Source organism: Petromyzon marinus, chromosome 57 (assembly GCF_048934315.1).
Source record: "Petromyzon marinus isolate PM22_M1 ecotype Great Lakes invasive population chromosome 57, UKy_Petmar_22M1.pri1.0, whole genome shotgun sequence".
Lineage (NCBI taxonomy): Eukaryota > Metazoa > Chordata > Hyperoartia > Petromyzontiformes > Petromyzontidae > Petromyzon > Petromyzon marinus.
The window spans coordinates 6,969,721-6,985,869 of record NC_133723.1 but is presented as its reverse complement, the minus strand read 5'-3'; the positions used below and the strand labels follow the sequence as shown (position 1 = coordinate 6,985,869).

The following is a 16,149-nucleotide window of genomic DNA, read 5'->3' as shown; positions in this document are numbered from 1 at the left end:
ATATTCATTGCATCAATGCGTGTGCAATTTGCTCATAATGACGTCCTTTTTACTTTAATGTCTCAACAACGTTACGGAGATCGCGTGACGTGAGGGTTCTGCCTTTGTAGTGAGGGTTGTAAGTTGACGCAGAGGAGGGGGGAGGAGGCGCCTCGGCCCCCCACGTGGAGTGAGGTCAGCCGCAAATTATTATGAATGGGGGGGGGGGGGGGTGTCCATTTGGAGGACGTCACCTGCTCATGAATATTAATGAGGGGGGCTGATCGATGTGGAGTGACGTCGCGAGCGTTCAGGACAGACATTCCTGGGTGATGATAGTAGGGATTTCTTTAGAACTGCTCTTTGCGTTTAGTTTGTTGTCCTCCCTCCGTACCTCCGATTTAGACGGTTGGCTGCGTACGATGCGAAATAAGTTCAACGTATGTAAGACACATGCACGTCATGAAAGATATTGCTGACCCATAGTTTACCCCCCACCGCACGTCACCCACCGATCGGCTGACCGCGGCTGCACCCATTCGTGCCGCCGGGTCGACAGAGGTGGCGGTTGGGTGAGATGCGGTAGCGGCCGCCCTCCATATGGCAACCGTCAGCGGCTATCACCTTGACCCCCCCCCCCCCCTCTCGCTTTGCCCATGTGCCCCGGCAGGCTTTCTCGGTGCCGGACCGAACCTTCCATGACGAGGTGGCCGAGATGAGCACCGCCACGCTGGACGCCATCGCCGAGGAGAGCCGCTCGCAGCTCGTCGGGCGCAAGGTGATGGCGGCCATCGTCATGACGAGGGGGCCGGCCGAGGTGGAGGGCGACGGGCCCGCCCCGGGCAGCATGGACAGCGCCCTGGTGGTCAGCCTCGGGGTCGGTAGGTCAACCGCTCGATCGCACGGGCACGCGGTGCAAATGCCGTCGACGAGACTGGCGACGGAAGATGCGGGCCCGCGAAGTGTTGCCGTTGCATTGTGGGCGACGATGACCGCGACGCGGTAGCACCTCCGTCGAGAGTGCCCCGATGGCTACGGCGGCCGAACTTAAGCGCGACCGCCGACTGCGTCGTGACGGAATTGACGAATCTGGAGGAAGACGCGGGCCGGGACAAAACGAGTGGCAACAGCGGAGGCTGCGGTGCACTGAGGGAGGCCCGACGTGCTAATTGTCTATGTGCGTGTGTTTGTGTGTACAGGACTACAAGAGTAGTGGGGAATGGTAGTGTAGCAGTTAGCGCACTGTGCTACAAACCCGGCGACCCGGATTCGATTCCCACTAAACCGGTCCTGGGCCCTCCCCTAGGCCGAGTCAGCCTCAAATGAGTACCTGGTGCAGTGTGTAAACATCTCCCACTGGGGAGACAAAGGCGAACGGGCATGGTGCTGGCCACCCACCTCCTCGTGTGCCTTGCCGGCCTTCATAGGCGCTCGCTAGCAGCACTTGCCCCAAGAGTCTATTAAGGCTATACGGGGGATTTGTGTTTTTATACAAGAGTGGTTAGCGAGCTGCATTCCGAACCTGGCGATCCGAGTTCGATTCCCGCTTACGGCCAAGACCAGTGGCGATTATCTAAACCGGTCTTGGGCCTCCCCTAGGTCGACTCAGCCTCAAATGAGTGCCCGGTGCGGTGTATAGTAAACGTCGCCACTGGGGGAGACAAAGGGGGCCCGCGCGTGATGCTGGCCACCCACCCCCTCGTGTGCCGTGCCGGCCTTCACAGGTGCTACTCGCTACCAGCACTTCCCACAAACGGTCTCTTAAACCTCTACGGGGGCTCTTTGTCTTTGTGCGAGCAGGAAACCGCTGTGTGAAGGGAGAGGAGCTGAGCCTGAAGGGCGAGACCGTGAACGATTCCCACGCCGAGATCATCGCGCGGCGCGGATTCATACGGTAACCATGCACGCACGCACGCACGCAACCACCCGCCTACCCACGTACCCACACACACGCCCACCCACGCACGCACCCACGCACGCAAACAACCCACCGACCCACGTACCCACCCACACACACGCCCACCCACGCGTCCAACCACGCACGCACGCGCCCACCCACACATCCACCCACGCACCTGCCCACCCATGCACCCACCCACGCACTCACGCACCCACGCATGCACCCACCTACGCACGCACCTACCCACGCACCCACGCACGTACCCACCCACGCACGTACCCACCCATGCATCCACACCCCCAAGCCCGCCCGCCTTGGTCTCACCAGCGCCAGCATCCGCACACCGCGTCCCAGCGCTCATTTAATGGCCGCGTCGACCTCGCGACCAGAAACGGCTCGGGTAAAACAGGGCACTGATGTTGGGGAAACTAAGCGACACGTCTCGGACCGTGTTCGTGAACACGAGGCAGATCTGAAACACGGTAGGACCAATACCTCGGCCGTGGCTGATCGTTGTTTTAATGCGGTGGGCTCACACGAAATTGATTTCTCGAAGACGAAGGTTCTTTGCAAGCCCACTGGCTATCAACAAAAATTCGTTCATGAAGCCATCCATATATTAAGACAGAGACACAATTTCAATTGAGAAGATGGGTGCAAACTGAGCAATCATTTGAAGGACGTTATCAACCAGTTTGAGTCGTAACTGGCTGTGATGTTGCCATCCTACCACCTTCCGATGTTAGTTGTTCATTAACAGGTTGACACTACCACAGCCACTTCGCGCGCCGACCTAGAGGTTGCTGCTCTGCGATCTCCCATTAACATGCTAATCTCTCACATTAACATGCTAATCTCTCACATGAACATGCTAATCTCCCACATTAACATGCTAATATCTCACATGTTTATGTGAGGCTGCTCACCGAACTTCCATTAACATGCTAATCTCTCACATTAACATGCTAATCTCTCACATTAACACGCTACTCTCTCACATTAACATGCTACTCTCTCACATTAACACGCTAATCTCTCGCATTGACATGCTAATCTCCCACATGTTAATGTGAGGCTGCTCACCGATCTTACATTAACATGCTAATCTCTCACATTAACATAGCCACCTATGTTAATGTGAGGCTGCTCACCGATCTTACATCAACATGCTAATTTTCACCTGGCAGCCCTTTGATTGGTGGAAAGCCCACCACCGTCGTGGTTGCTTCCCAACCACTTACTTTCTCATTGGCTGCTGACATTTGGGCTACGCCCATTTCAACCCTTTATAAACAGTTTGCCTTTAGAAGCTAGCCCCCTTTTCATGATGACCGCTTGTGTTGCGATTGAAACGTCGGTGTTTTTTGTTATTTTCTTTGAACATATCTAAATGACTTTACCGAAAAGACTCAAAGAACATAACTCAGATTCGCTCGGAGACACGGGCGCAGACACGTAGATACACAGAGACAGAGATCCCTCCTGTGGCCTTGTTGGAGGCAGACATCATGGTTCACCAGCCTTCGTCCCCCCAGTGCTGATCTATACACACCTGCACCCAGGTACTAATTTGAGACTGAGTCGCCCTAGAGGAGGCCCAGAACCAGTGCAAATATTCGCCACGGCTATTGGTTGTGAGCGTGAATCGAACTCGGGTCGCTGGATTTGTACCGCTATGCTGCCACTCCACACGCACGAAGACAGTCACTCGCACACACATCCACTCACCCGATCCGCACAAAGACAGTGATCCCCCCGTGTAGCTTTAACAGACTGTTGGGGCAAGTGCTGTTGATGAGCACTCATGAAGGCCGGCACGGCACACGAGGGGGTGGGTGGCCAGCACCACGCCCGGCCGCCTTTGTATCCCCAGTGGCGATGTTTTTACACAGCGCACCAGGTACTCATTTGAGGCTGAGTCGACCTAGGGGAGGCCCAGAACCGGTTCAGATAATAGTCACTGGGTGTTGGTGGCCGCGAGCTTGAATCGAACCCGGGTCACCGGGGTTCGTAGCGCGGCGCACTAACCGCTGTCCCACCGCTCCCCACCCGATCGCCCACACACACACACACATCACGCACACGGCACACCCACCACCGCTCCCCACCCGATCGCACACAGACGCACGCCCCACAAACATACGCACCACAGCTCCGAGTGCATTAGGAAGAGCAAAAAAAAAATGTTTATTAAAAATTTAAAAAGCCATTTTCCCCCCGGAGGAAAAGAAAATCTTTGAATGAGAAAAGTTATTCACTGGTGCGCGACAACTCGATGGGACGAGTTTATTTAATTTTGTATTTCTATCCTTAATTATTTATTGGTTTCTTTATGCCTTCTGGAATGCCACAACACGCGTTTTATTTCCCTAATCCTGCACCCCCTCGATGCGGCTCGTATTGTCCGGCTGCCCTTTGGATTGAATTAAGGAGACCGCCCACCTTTGTTTGTCCGCCGCGCCATCCCCAGACTCTTGCCCGCCAACGATATTTGCCCGAGCGCCGCGGAAATAATCGGGACGCGAAGGGGAAATGCGCACAGCCCCCCCCCCCCAGCTCCCCACAAACCCCCACAAGGGTGGCTAGGCATGGTGGTGCTGGCGCCACCCATCCCCTCGTGTGCCTCGTCGGCCTTAACATGTGCCCACTAAGAACACTTGCCCCAGCAGCTTGTGCAAGCTACACGGGGGATCTTTGTCTGTTGTGTGTGTTGTGTCGTGGGTAGCGGTAGTGCAGCGGTTAGCGCTACGCTGCGCTATGAACCCGGCGACACGGGTTCGATTCCCGCTCACGGCCAACACCGGTGACGATTATCTGAACCGGTCCCGGGCCTCCCCTAGGTCGACTCAGCCTCAAATGAGTACCTGGTGCGGTGTGTAAACATCGCCACTAGGGAGACAAAGGCGGTCGGGCGTGGTGCTGACCACCCACCCCCTCGTGTGCCGTGCCGGCCTTCATAGGTGCCCGCTAACAGCACTTTCCGCAACAGTCTGTTAAGGCTACACGGGGGATCTTTGTCTTTGTTGCGTGCACACGGAGAGACGTGATTGACCCTGGCGAGTGAATTCACCATGCTCGCTTTTCCGTGTGGGATCCCCCTGGCATGCCCCCCACCCCACAGACTGCCTCCACCCCCCCATGCACCCCCTTGCACCTGCCTCCTCTTGACCCAGTTTCCAGCTTTCAATTTCCCCTCCGCCTTCCACTGGCCCATCCACCCTTACACTCACCATCCATCTCTTGCTGTCTGTCTGTCTGCGTGTCTCTTTGTCTCTTTGTCTTTCTGTCTATCCATGTGTCTGTGTCTGCATGCTGGGCTGCCTGGTTTGTCCATTTATCCATTTGTTAGTCTGTCTGCCAACCTGTCTATTTTTCATCTGTCTGTCTGCCTGCATGCATGCCCGTCTGCTGGTCTCTCTGTCTGTTCGTTTGTCCGAATATTTTTTGTCCAATTGTCTCGTTTGCTGCCACTCTGTACATAAATATATATTTTTGCCCGTTCGTCTGCCTGTCGCTCTGTCTCTCTTTCTATCTGCCTGCCTGTTTCCGCGTCTCACTGTCTGTCCACCCAACCTGTCAGTCTCTTCGTCCGTCCATTCATCCGCCCGCATGCTTCTCCGTCTGTCTCTCATTCTGCCTGTCCATCCGTCTGCCTATCTATCCGTCCGTCCGTCTGCCCATTCGTCTATCCCTCTCCGCGCCCATCTGTTCCTCTTGTCACTGCCGTCACTCTATCCGCCCGTCCGTATGCCCGTTCGTGCGTCCGTCGGTCCGTCCATCAATCGCCACCGCTCATAAATAATTGAAGAGCGACCCTTTAACGGAGCTGTGCTCTCTAGACCGCATTGTAAGTGATTGTAATTGATTGCAAGCGATGCATAATTGATCCGCGGGGGTTGGGACGAGGGTGGGGGGGGGGGGATTACAATCGACCGCAAGGAACCCTGGATCTCAATGTGTCACCGGCAATCATCGCCACCGACGTTACTTTTTGAGCGCGAAGATCGCCAATTGGCTTCGGTAGCCGTCGACTGGGGGGTGGGCGTTATTGCTTTAGTCATGCATCACCGCACTGGTCTAGGCGGCTTGGTGAAGGCCCGGAGTGCAGACGTTTGGGCGTACGAGTCCGGTACAACAGTGGAGTTTGCTGCACTGCCGTGCGTGGCCCTGCAACCTGTAACAACTGTTACGCGTGGTGGTGGTGGTGCTAGTCCAGTCTCAAACCCCTGCCGGGCTTCGAAGACTTGACTAGAACCGGATGCATTCCGGGTGATTACGGTGGTAGGCGCTGGGACAACCGTGTCACCATGGCGACGGAGATCCCCGGGTCGACGCGGGGCGGGGGGGGGGTAGGACGGGGGGACGAGCGAGCGCGAGCGCGCGCGAGAAAGGAGCGTCGGACCCAGGCCTTTCATATCCAGCGCGGGTGGATTTGGGGTAGTGCTATCACGGCTTCCTGCCCACCTGGTCCGTACGTCCGTGTGTAGCCAACCGTGCTCACCTCAGTCTCGTGGTCACACAAAGCAGCGACCGGGGTGGTGGAGAGGAGGGAAAATGCATCGCACGATGCGACGCGAGATATAGACGCACGTGCGTCTATCGTCACGCCCGTACTAATATCGGCGGTGGCCAGGGCAGAGATGCGGCCATCTGCAATCGCGTGCTCACGTCACTGCCGGTGGAAGGACCCCCCCCCCCCCCCCTGCCCCTACTCAACAGGGCACCGTAGAGAGGGTATTTAGCCTACTCTTCCACGCTGGCCAAAACGTCTTGGAAGTAGCCACGCTTGACCTCACCGCGCGCGGCCTGCCAATCAATGAAGCCATTTTTATGCCGCTGGGTGGACGGAAGAAGCTTGGGGAGGATTCGAGAAGCTCGCCACCGTTGCTTCGACCACCGCGCCGGGAGATTGAGCCGGCGACCTCCGTGTCGCAGTGTTCCCCCCCGACCAGAGGGTTGCGCACGTGGACTCTCGCACCCCCACCAACGTAACGCAGGTTCATTGCTTTGTGAGAAGTAAATAGATTTTACAGGAGTTCTAAAGGGACTGCTGTGGTCAATATTTATCAATATTTAGCGCCAGACTTCAATGGGCGCCATCGATTGCGAGTGTTGGTAAGGACGCGAGCACCGGCGGTTCGGTGTGCGGGGGCTCGTTTGGCGCAGAACACCCTGGGCGCACCAGTCGGGACACCGGCATCAGACCCGCGATCCGGAGGTCGGCCCCCCGGTTCGATTCCGTCCCTCGGCACGGGCACAGATGTGATTGGGTGAAGTGTGTGTAACCCCCCCCTCCCCATTCCACGACGTTCGGCCGGTGTGGAAGAGTAGGCCAAAACGCTCTCATTTTGGAGGTGATGGGGGGGGGGGCTCTAGAGCTTCACTTTTTAGCCAGAGGGGCGTTCCGCCAGCAGGGATGCACCTTTACCGTTTTAGCGGCACCGGAACAAGCCCCCACCGGGCCGTCGTCGTGGCGGATCGGCGTACGGCATTGTCGCCAATCTCCGTACCCGCGAACGCAACGGGGCGATGCGTTGTACAGTCGTGACTCTGCAGGGTGTGTGGTGTGCGTGAGAAGGAATGCCCCCTGCACCACCCCGGAGTGCTGCCGCATCGCGAATGGGAATCGTAACGGCATCGGATGAAACGCCGTTTGAACCGGTGGTTGGATGAGTGTGGTGGGCGGTGGCGGTCTCCATTGATGTCAGTTTTCGTGGTGGTGGTGGTGGTGGCGGCGGTGGTGGCGGTGGTTTTGATTTTCGGCGCGGTTGCCCAAGTCAGCCGCTCGTCCGTCAGTCACACAACGCACTCGCTCACTCATCCACACACCAATACGTCAGTCACCAACTTAATCGCTCACTCATGCCACTCATTTATTGGTTAAGTCGACGAGTGGTAAATACAGGAAGGTGAGCGAGTGAGTGAGGAATGGGTGAGGGGTTGAATGGGCGAGTCCACTCACCGAGTTACTCCTACCAACAATATACCTGTTCACTTATATTTTCCCCCACCAACCCAACTCATCCACCCACTCGCACATCAGCACACCAATCCATCTTCTCTTTCACTTCCCTACTCATAATAGAGTTTTTGGGTGACATCCCGTGAATATAAATGTGTCGTTAAACCCGCAGCCACCCGACACAGCCAATTAGTAAAGTTTGTCACGTTAAAAAAAATGGCAATTCGTTACCAGTACAGCACACTGGTGTGTTGGAAAGTAAACCCATAACATTTACAATTTGAGTACGACATTTCGCCGGTAATTACAACCAACCTCATCGGGCGACAGCCATGGCATGTTTTCTTCACGTGACAAACCTTACTAATTGGCTGTGTCGCGTGGTGGGGGATTTAACGACACAATTATATTTACACGATCTAACCCAAAACACCTCCAATATGCATAATATTGGTCGCGAAAGCCTACGTGTTAAATTGCCGTCCCACTCCCGCCACCAAAACACCAACCTGCCTACCAATCTACTTTCCACGTACCTGCCCGCTTCACGCCACCTGACACACAGTCGTCCTACCCACCGATATAGGAATCACTCGCCCACCTGCTACTTACCCCGCTTGCCCCAGGGCACGCACGACGCCAAGTGCTTCCCCCTCGCAGATCGCGATAGCCTCTGCAACAGCGCCCACTGCTGGCCCCCCTGCCTTTGTGGTCGTCTTGTGCTTTGCTGGCGTTGCAGCCACCGCCTCTCCCTGTCAGGCTGGCGTGATTGCTTTTTTAAAAAAAAAATTGTTAGTTTGTTTTTCGGCTCCTCCGATGTCCCGCCCCCCCGACCGCGCTGCTACCGTCGCGTCGTCACGAGGGGAAAGATTCCATTCGGAAGTCTCGCAGAGCCCGCGCAGCCTTTCGAGCTAAAGAACGCCATCCCGCGGAAGCGGATATCGCAGAGCCACCGCTGAAGGGGTGGGGGGGGGGGCGGCAGCGCTGTCCCGCCCGCTCTGCTACTGAGCCGCACGGCACTCGAGGCGGCGTCTTCAACTTTCTCTCGCTCCCGTGTTCGTCGCGCGACAGTCGTACCAATGTTTTAAATTAGCCAGACAAAGAAAATGTCACGTTGCGCGTGGGTTTTTTTCCGGCAGCCAGTGTTACGTACGATCCGTGCTCCGTCTGGTTTGCGCGAACCGTGCTTTCCGTTTTACCGATGCGAGAGCTGAAACGACGACGATGACGGCGGCGGCAATAATAATTGTCTCTTGAAACGCCGGCGCGCGCGCGACAAATTAAGTTGTTCAGCTCTGTTAGGCGGTGGAGGGGGTCTTAACGACATAAATGTCGTAGTAATAGGTTTTTACCCTTTTAGCTGGCACAAAAACTGACACCTTTATACTAGGGCTCATGTTTGCAATCACCACAACACAAGCAGTCAAAAATGCAAACAAAAATAAACAACTCTGATAATGATATGCACTGTCCTTGAATTTGATTGGTCCACACCCGAGACGGCTTTTCTTAGAGCCTAGTCTTCATTGGTGTTGGACCAGATGACACCATAAGGCGTACAACTCAAAAACAGCGCACTATCAGAGTATTGAGAGCTCGGGGTGAGCATTTACATTATGAGACCTCCTTTGCCAGTAACAAGATATAGCAATAGGTTTTTACCCTTTTAGCTGGCACAAAAACTGACACCTTTATACAAGGGATACAAAGCCGTCTCGGGTGTGGACCAATCAAATTCTAGGACAGTGCATATAATTATCAGAGTTGTTTCTTTTTTTTGCATTTTTGACTGCTTGTGTTGTGGTTATTGCAAACATGATCCCTTGTATAAAGGTGTCAGCTTTTGTGCCAGCTAAAAGGGTAAAAACCTATTACTATATCTTGTTACTGGCAAAGGAGGTCTCATAATGTAAAGGCTTACCCCGAGCTCTCAATACTCTGATGGTTGCTTTGTTTTTGAGTTGTACGCCTTTTGGCGTCTTCTGGTCCAACACCAGTGGAGACTAGGCTCTAAGAAAAGCCGTCTCGGGTGTGGACCAATCAATTTCAAGGACGGTGCATATCATTATCAGAGTTGTCTCTTTTTGTTTGCATTTTTGACTGCTTGTGTTGTGGTTATTGCAAACATGATCCCTTGTATAAAGGTGTCAGTTTTTGTGCCAGCTAAAAGGGTTAAAACCCATTCCTATATCTTGTTACTGGCAAAGGAGGTCTCATAACATAAATGTCTCCCGCACCAACGAAATCAGCACGGTTGGCTACGTATGATGCGAAAGAAGCTGAACATACATACATTCATATACAGATCATTACTTGGCCTAACGCAAAAATCAATTACTAATCAAAGTTTTATGTGATGAGTTTTATTTTCATTTCTTGTGCGGTGATTGGTGACCGGGCTGAGAACAGCGACTCACTGCAGGGTGTCAAAATCAGGGGCTGCTGTGCAGTTTTATACCCAGGCCAAGCTCGGTGGTGATAGCTCACAGAGCCCTCACCTCTGAGTCACCCTGCCATCACTCCGGCACAACGATGATCGTGTTAATCACCGAGCATCCACTCGGGTGCGAGTCCCAGCGCTCTTGACATTTCACCGCAAGGGAAAATTTGAAGACGCGTTGCGCAGTGTGATTTTTGTTAATTTGCAAGCGCGCGTGCGCACGTACTTGTATGCGTGCGAGCGTGCGCATGTACGTTATTGTTTTTTTTTAGCGGAGCGGTAATCATGGCCAACACCAGTGACGATAATCTAAACAGGTCCTGGGCCTCCCCTAGGTCGACTCGGCCTCAAATGAGTACATGGTGCAGTGTGTGAACATCGGCACTAAGGGGACAAAGGCGGCCGGGCGTCGTGCTAGCCACCCACCTCCTCATGTGATGTGTCAGGTGCTCGCTAACAGCACTTGCCCTAACAGTCTGTTAACGCTATATGGGGATCTTTGACATTATATTCTTAGTTTTTTCGGTAAAGTCACGTTGAAGAGAAACAACAAAATAACAAAATATATATAAAACAATAAAAAATTCTCACGACGTTTTGACCATAACTCAAACGGTCATCATCAGGTGTGTTGGTTTGCATAAATTTATTTTTAAACGGCACATTTATTTATAAATAAAAAACGTTGGCGTCACGCGCAGCGATTTGGCAGTTTGCCCAGGACTAGTCCATCTATTTTTTTTTTTAAAAGAGGAGGGGGGAGACGAAATTTTTTATAATGTATGCTGTCTGAAAGCCACTGTAAGCGTGAACAATCAATTAAGAACTGAAATGGTTTATCAAATCTTTCCAATGATTGCTAAGATAGAATCCATCTTCTCGGTTGAAATTGTCTCTGTGCTTGTATATGTGGATAGCCTCATGAACGAATCTCTCATGGAAGCCAGATGGCTTACAAAGAACCTCCGTTTGGAAAAGTCAATGGCATGTGAGCCTACTGAATTAGAACAATGATCTGCTACGGCCGAGGTGTTGGTCCTACCGTGTTTAAGGTCTGCTTTATGTTCACGAATGCGGTCCGAGACATGGCGTTTGGTTTCTCCAATGTAACTACTACCACAGAGGCAACTTAGTTTGTAGACACCAGGGTATTGTATGTCCGGAATCACATCTTTTACAGACGGAACCAGATCACGGTTTTTATGTAATGTGTCGAAACGGACCTGGATCTTGTGTTTATTCAAGATTTTGGAGATGTTTTTTGTGATCCCAGCAATGTAGGGTAAAGTGATGGTTTTGAAAGGCTCCTCAAGAGGGTTCTTCTTCATGGTTTGAGTGATAGCTTTGCGGATTGTATAGTCGGAGTAACCATTAGCCCTAAGAGCTTGGTGTACGTGCTTGAGTTCACTGCTTATGTGTTCCTGGTCGGATATGCATTGGGCTCTATGATACAGAGTCTTGATGAGAGAATTCTTCTGTGATGGATGGTGGTGGGAATCCGGTTTCAGATAAGCATCCGTATGGGTAGCTTTCCTGTAGACAGAGTGGCTCATTGAACCATCAGGTCTCTTTTTAATTAGGACATCCAAAAAAGGTATCTTGCCATCTATTTCGACTTCCATGGTAAATCTGATGGCTGGGTGTATGGAATTGATGTGGTCGAAGAATTGGTCTAGAGCAGGCCGGCCATGTGGCCAGATGACAAAAGTGTCATCCACGTACCTCTTCCATAAGGTTGGGCGCAGAGTGGCAGTCTGGATGGCGTCAGTCTCAAATTTCTCCATGAAAATGTTAGCTATAACTGGAGAAAGGGGGGAGCCCATTGGGGTGCCCTCAGTTTGTTTGTAGAAAGTTCCATTCCAAGTGAAGTATGTATTGGTTAAACAGTGTCTCACCAGGGGGGGTACCTCAGTGTTTAGTCCTTGATGAACCAAGTCTTCAATGATTGCAATGGTGTCAGGTACAGGAACCTTGGTGAATAAGGAAACTACATCAAAACTGACAAGCAGGTCGTCTGGGGACAGGGAAATACCCTTGATTGTTGATACCAGGTGAGTAGAATTTTGTACCGCAGAGGTGGTCTTTCCAGTGAAAGGACGCAGGATTTCAGACAAAAAACGAGCTAGTTTGTAGGTGGGGGAGCTGATAGTAGAGACTATGGGACGAAGAGGTGTATCAACTTTATGTATTTTTGGTAAGCCGTATAATCTTGGTGGCCTGGCAGCAGAAGGTTTCAACGAAAACTGTTTAGATTGATCAATTAATGCGGTTGAATCAGAAATTATTTTGTTGGTTTGTGTGACGAGGCTGTTGGTGGGATCTCTTTTTATTTTTGTATAACTACCATCGTCGAGTAATTCTTTAATTTTGTTGTTGTATTCTATTTTATCCATGATGACAGTAGCATTGCCTTTGTCAGCTGAGAGAACTACAATATCATTCCTCTTTTTTAATTTATATAATTCAAAACGCTCATCTTTGCTGAGGTTGCTAGCTGGCATCTTAGCGTTTTTGAGGGTTGCAGCGATTTCAGATCTTGCTACATCTGCAGCGATGTGACCCAGGCCCCTGAGAGCAACGTCTACTTGGGCAATTATATCATTAACTGGTATGTGTTTAGGTGTGACTGCAAAGTTTAGACCTTTAGCTAAAACGGATTTCAGACCATCGGAAATAGAACTGTTACTGCGATTAATTACGACTTTATTAACGTCTAACTTTTTGGTGTGTGGGTCCGGTCTTTTGTTGAAGAGGAGGTTAAATTTGGAAATCAGGTTTTCCTTACATTTGGTCGACATAGTAGCAGCTGAAGAGGCAGTCATATTGTCATATTGTCTATAGCTAACATTTTCATGGAGAAATTTGAGACTGACGCCATCCAGACTGCCACTCTGCGCCCAACCTTATGGAAGAGGTACGTGGATGACACTTTTGTCATCTGGCCACATGGCCGGCCTGCTCTAGACCAATTCTTCGACCACATCAATTCCATACACCCAGCCATCAGATTTACCATGGAAGTCGAAATAGATGGCAAGATACCTTTTTTGGATGTCCTAATTAAAAAGAGACCTGATGGTTCAATGAGCCACTCTGTCTACAGGAAAGCTACCCATACGGATGCTTATCTGAAACCGGATTCCCACCACCATCCATCACAGAAGAATTCTCTCATCAAGACTCTGTATCATAGAGCCCAATGCATATCCGACCAGGAACACATAAGCAGTGAACTCAAGCACGTACACCAAGCTCTTAGGGCTAATGGTTACTCCGACTATACAATCCGCAAAGCTATCACTCAAACCATGAAGAAGAACCCTCTTGAGGAGCCTTTCAAAACCATCACTTTACCCTACATTGCTGGGATCACAAAAAAGATCTCCAAAATCTTGAATAAACACAAGATCCAGGTCCGTTTCAACACATTACATAAAATCCGTGATCTGGTTCCGTCTGTAAAAGATGTGATTCCAGACATACAATACCCTGGTGTCTACAAACTAAGTTGCCTCTGTGGTAGTAGTTACATTGGAGAAACCAAACGCCATGTCTCGGACCGCATTCGTGAACATAAAGCAGACCTTAAACACGGTAGGACCAACACCTCGGCCGTAGCAGATCATTGTTCTAATTCAGTAGGTTCACATGCCATTGACTTTTCCAAAACGGAGGTTCTTTGTAAGCCATCTGGCTTCCATGAGAGATTCGTTCATGAGGCTATCCACATATACAAGCACAGAGACATTTTCAACCGAGAAGATGGATTCTATCTTAGCAATCATTGGAAAGATTTGATAAACCATTTCAGTTCTTAATTGATTGTTCACGCTTACAGTGGCTTTCAGACAGCATACATTATAAAAAATTTCGTCTCCCCCCTCCTCTTAAAAAAAAAATAGATGGACTAGTCCTGGGCAAACTGCCAAATCGCTGCGCGTGACGCCAACGTTTTTTTATAAATAAATAAATGTGCCGTTTAAAAATAAATTTATGCAAACCAACACACCTGATGATGACCGTTTGAGTTATGGTCGAAACGTCGTGAGAATTTTTTATTGTTTTATATTTATTTTGTTGTTTCTCTTCAACGTGACTTTACCCGAAAAAACTAAGAATATGAATTACTGCAGTCACGAAAGCTTTAAATCAAAATCTTTGACATTGTTACATCTCCCGATGCGTGCTTGTGGCCTGTGATTGTGTGTATTTGTGTCTCTGCGTTTCTGTATATGTCAATATGTCTGTGTGTGTATGTTTACGTCATGTGTTCACACTTGTGTGTATTTGTGTCCGTGCATGTGCGTATTTGTGTACGTCTGTTTGTGTTTCTGCATGCATGCATTTGTGTCTCTTTCATCTGGACAAGGTCACTCTGCACCTTAACAAAAATCTATCATAACGAGATCTCTTGTCTTTTGGATGATGGGGGTTTCTCTCAAGACTTGTTAATGTCTGTGGATCATAACGCGTGTCTGTATCACTCTACCCGATGCCTTGACGAGGTCTCTCAGTCCTAACGAGGTCACCCGATCTCCTTACGTAGCACGGTTGGCTACGTACGGTGCTGACGAAGTTCAACACATGTACACACATTAAGGAGAGCACTGTGCCTTAACGAGGTGTGTCTCGGCATTGCGCGTGCGCTTCCTGCAGGTTCCTCTACAGTCAGCTGATGTTGCACGACCCCAGCGATCCCGATCAGAGCATCTTCTGCGAGTTCGACGGCAAGTTGGCCGTCAGGAACGACGTTCAATTCCACCTCTACATCAGGTGACCTAATGACCCCTCCCCATCCTGACCCGCCCCCCCCTCCCGCGCAAACCCTTGACCTCTGACCAATGAGTTGGGCAGTGACGGCGCGTTGTGAACCGTGGTAGCGCCGCACGCCGTCTGCTTCGCTCGCAGCGGACGTGAAACGCCCCCGTGGCGTCGTTCGCGAGAACTCGGGCCGTCGCGTGCCGCTAGCGTGACGGTTGAAATGACCAAAATGCGAAAATGACATCGCAAAGATGCAATTGGGATTCTACACCCAGCAGCAATCATCGCCCCCTACTGGCAGACGAATGTCCCAGGACACTCTCACACGAATGAGACTCTATTCTGGTCCCTTCAGTTGGCACTTGGTTCAAACAAAATAAGTGAGCAATTTAATCTTTCAACCGCTGTCGCTCGTTAAAAAAACCCCGAGCGGCGAGATCTCGCCTTTGGCGCGCGAGGGACGCGCCGAGCGGGCGGCCGCGCTCGCCGGTTTCTAGCGGACCTCTCGCTGCGTCGCGATTCGCGCGTCCCCCGTTAACGATCCCCGTTAACGACTTGTGCTCTTGATGATGGGGGGGGCACGAAACAAACACCCCACGAAACAAAAAAAACTTCAGCGAAGACACCCGGAGATTAACGACCTTGCCCCCCACCCCCCCACCCGCTGCGAACCGCCGACCCCCCCCACCCGACCCCAACCCCCCCCCCCTCCTGCCTCCCAGCACCGCCCCGTGCGGTGACGGTGCCATCTTCGACAAGACAGCCAGCGAGCCCGCCGACGGGGGGGGCTCCTCCGGGGGGGCGCACCGCCCCCTCTTCGATAACGCCAGGCAGGGGAAGCTACGGACAAAGATCGAGAACGGTGAGCGGTTTGGAATGGCGCGGGCGGGGGGGTCGTGTTGGGGGGGGTCACGCGGTGGGGTTAGGGGGTAAGCAGAGGTGTCACTGGCAGAGAGAGGTCAGGGGTCAGCATCGTATGGCAGTTGTCTCCTGTGAGGACCGCAGGGAAGGCCCCACTGAGCTATGTCGCTCTTTCTCAAAAGCGACCTGGCCACAAATGGTAGCTCAACGAAGTGGTTTATCATGTGGAAATTTATCGCAGCCAAA

General features: G+C 51.7%; 1 protein-coding gene across 10 annotated transcripts in view; it reads left to right on the top strand.

Annotated features, from left to right (window-relative positions):
* The window catches only part of LOC116954936 (double-stranded RNA-specific adenosine deaminase-like), a 66,223-nt gene that overhangs the window by 37,979 nt on the left and 12,095 nt on the right, over positions 1-16,149 (top strand). For all 10 annotated transcript variants that reach the window (XM_032975785.2, XM_032975781.2, XM_032975782.2 and 7 more), the window contains 4 exons: positions 650-860; positions 1,780-1,873; positions 14,938-15,054; positions 15,765-15,904. In XM_032975785.2, the coding sequence (XP_032831676.1) occupies positions 650-860; positions 1,780-1,873; positions 14,938-15,054; positions 15,765-15,904 (562 nt within the window). The remainder of the gene's footprint in view (positions 1-649; positions 861-1,779; positions 1,874-14,937; positions 15,055-15,764; positions 15,905-16,149) is intronic.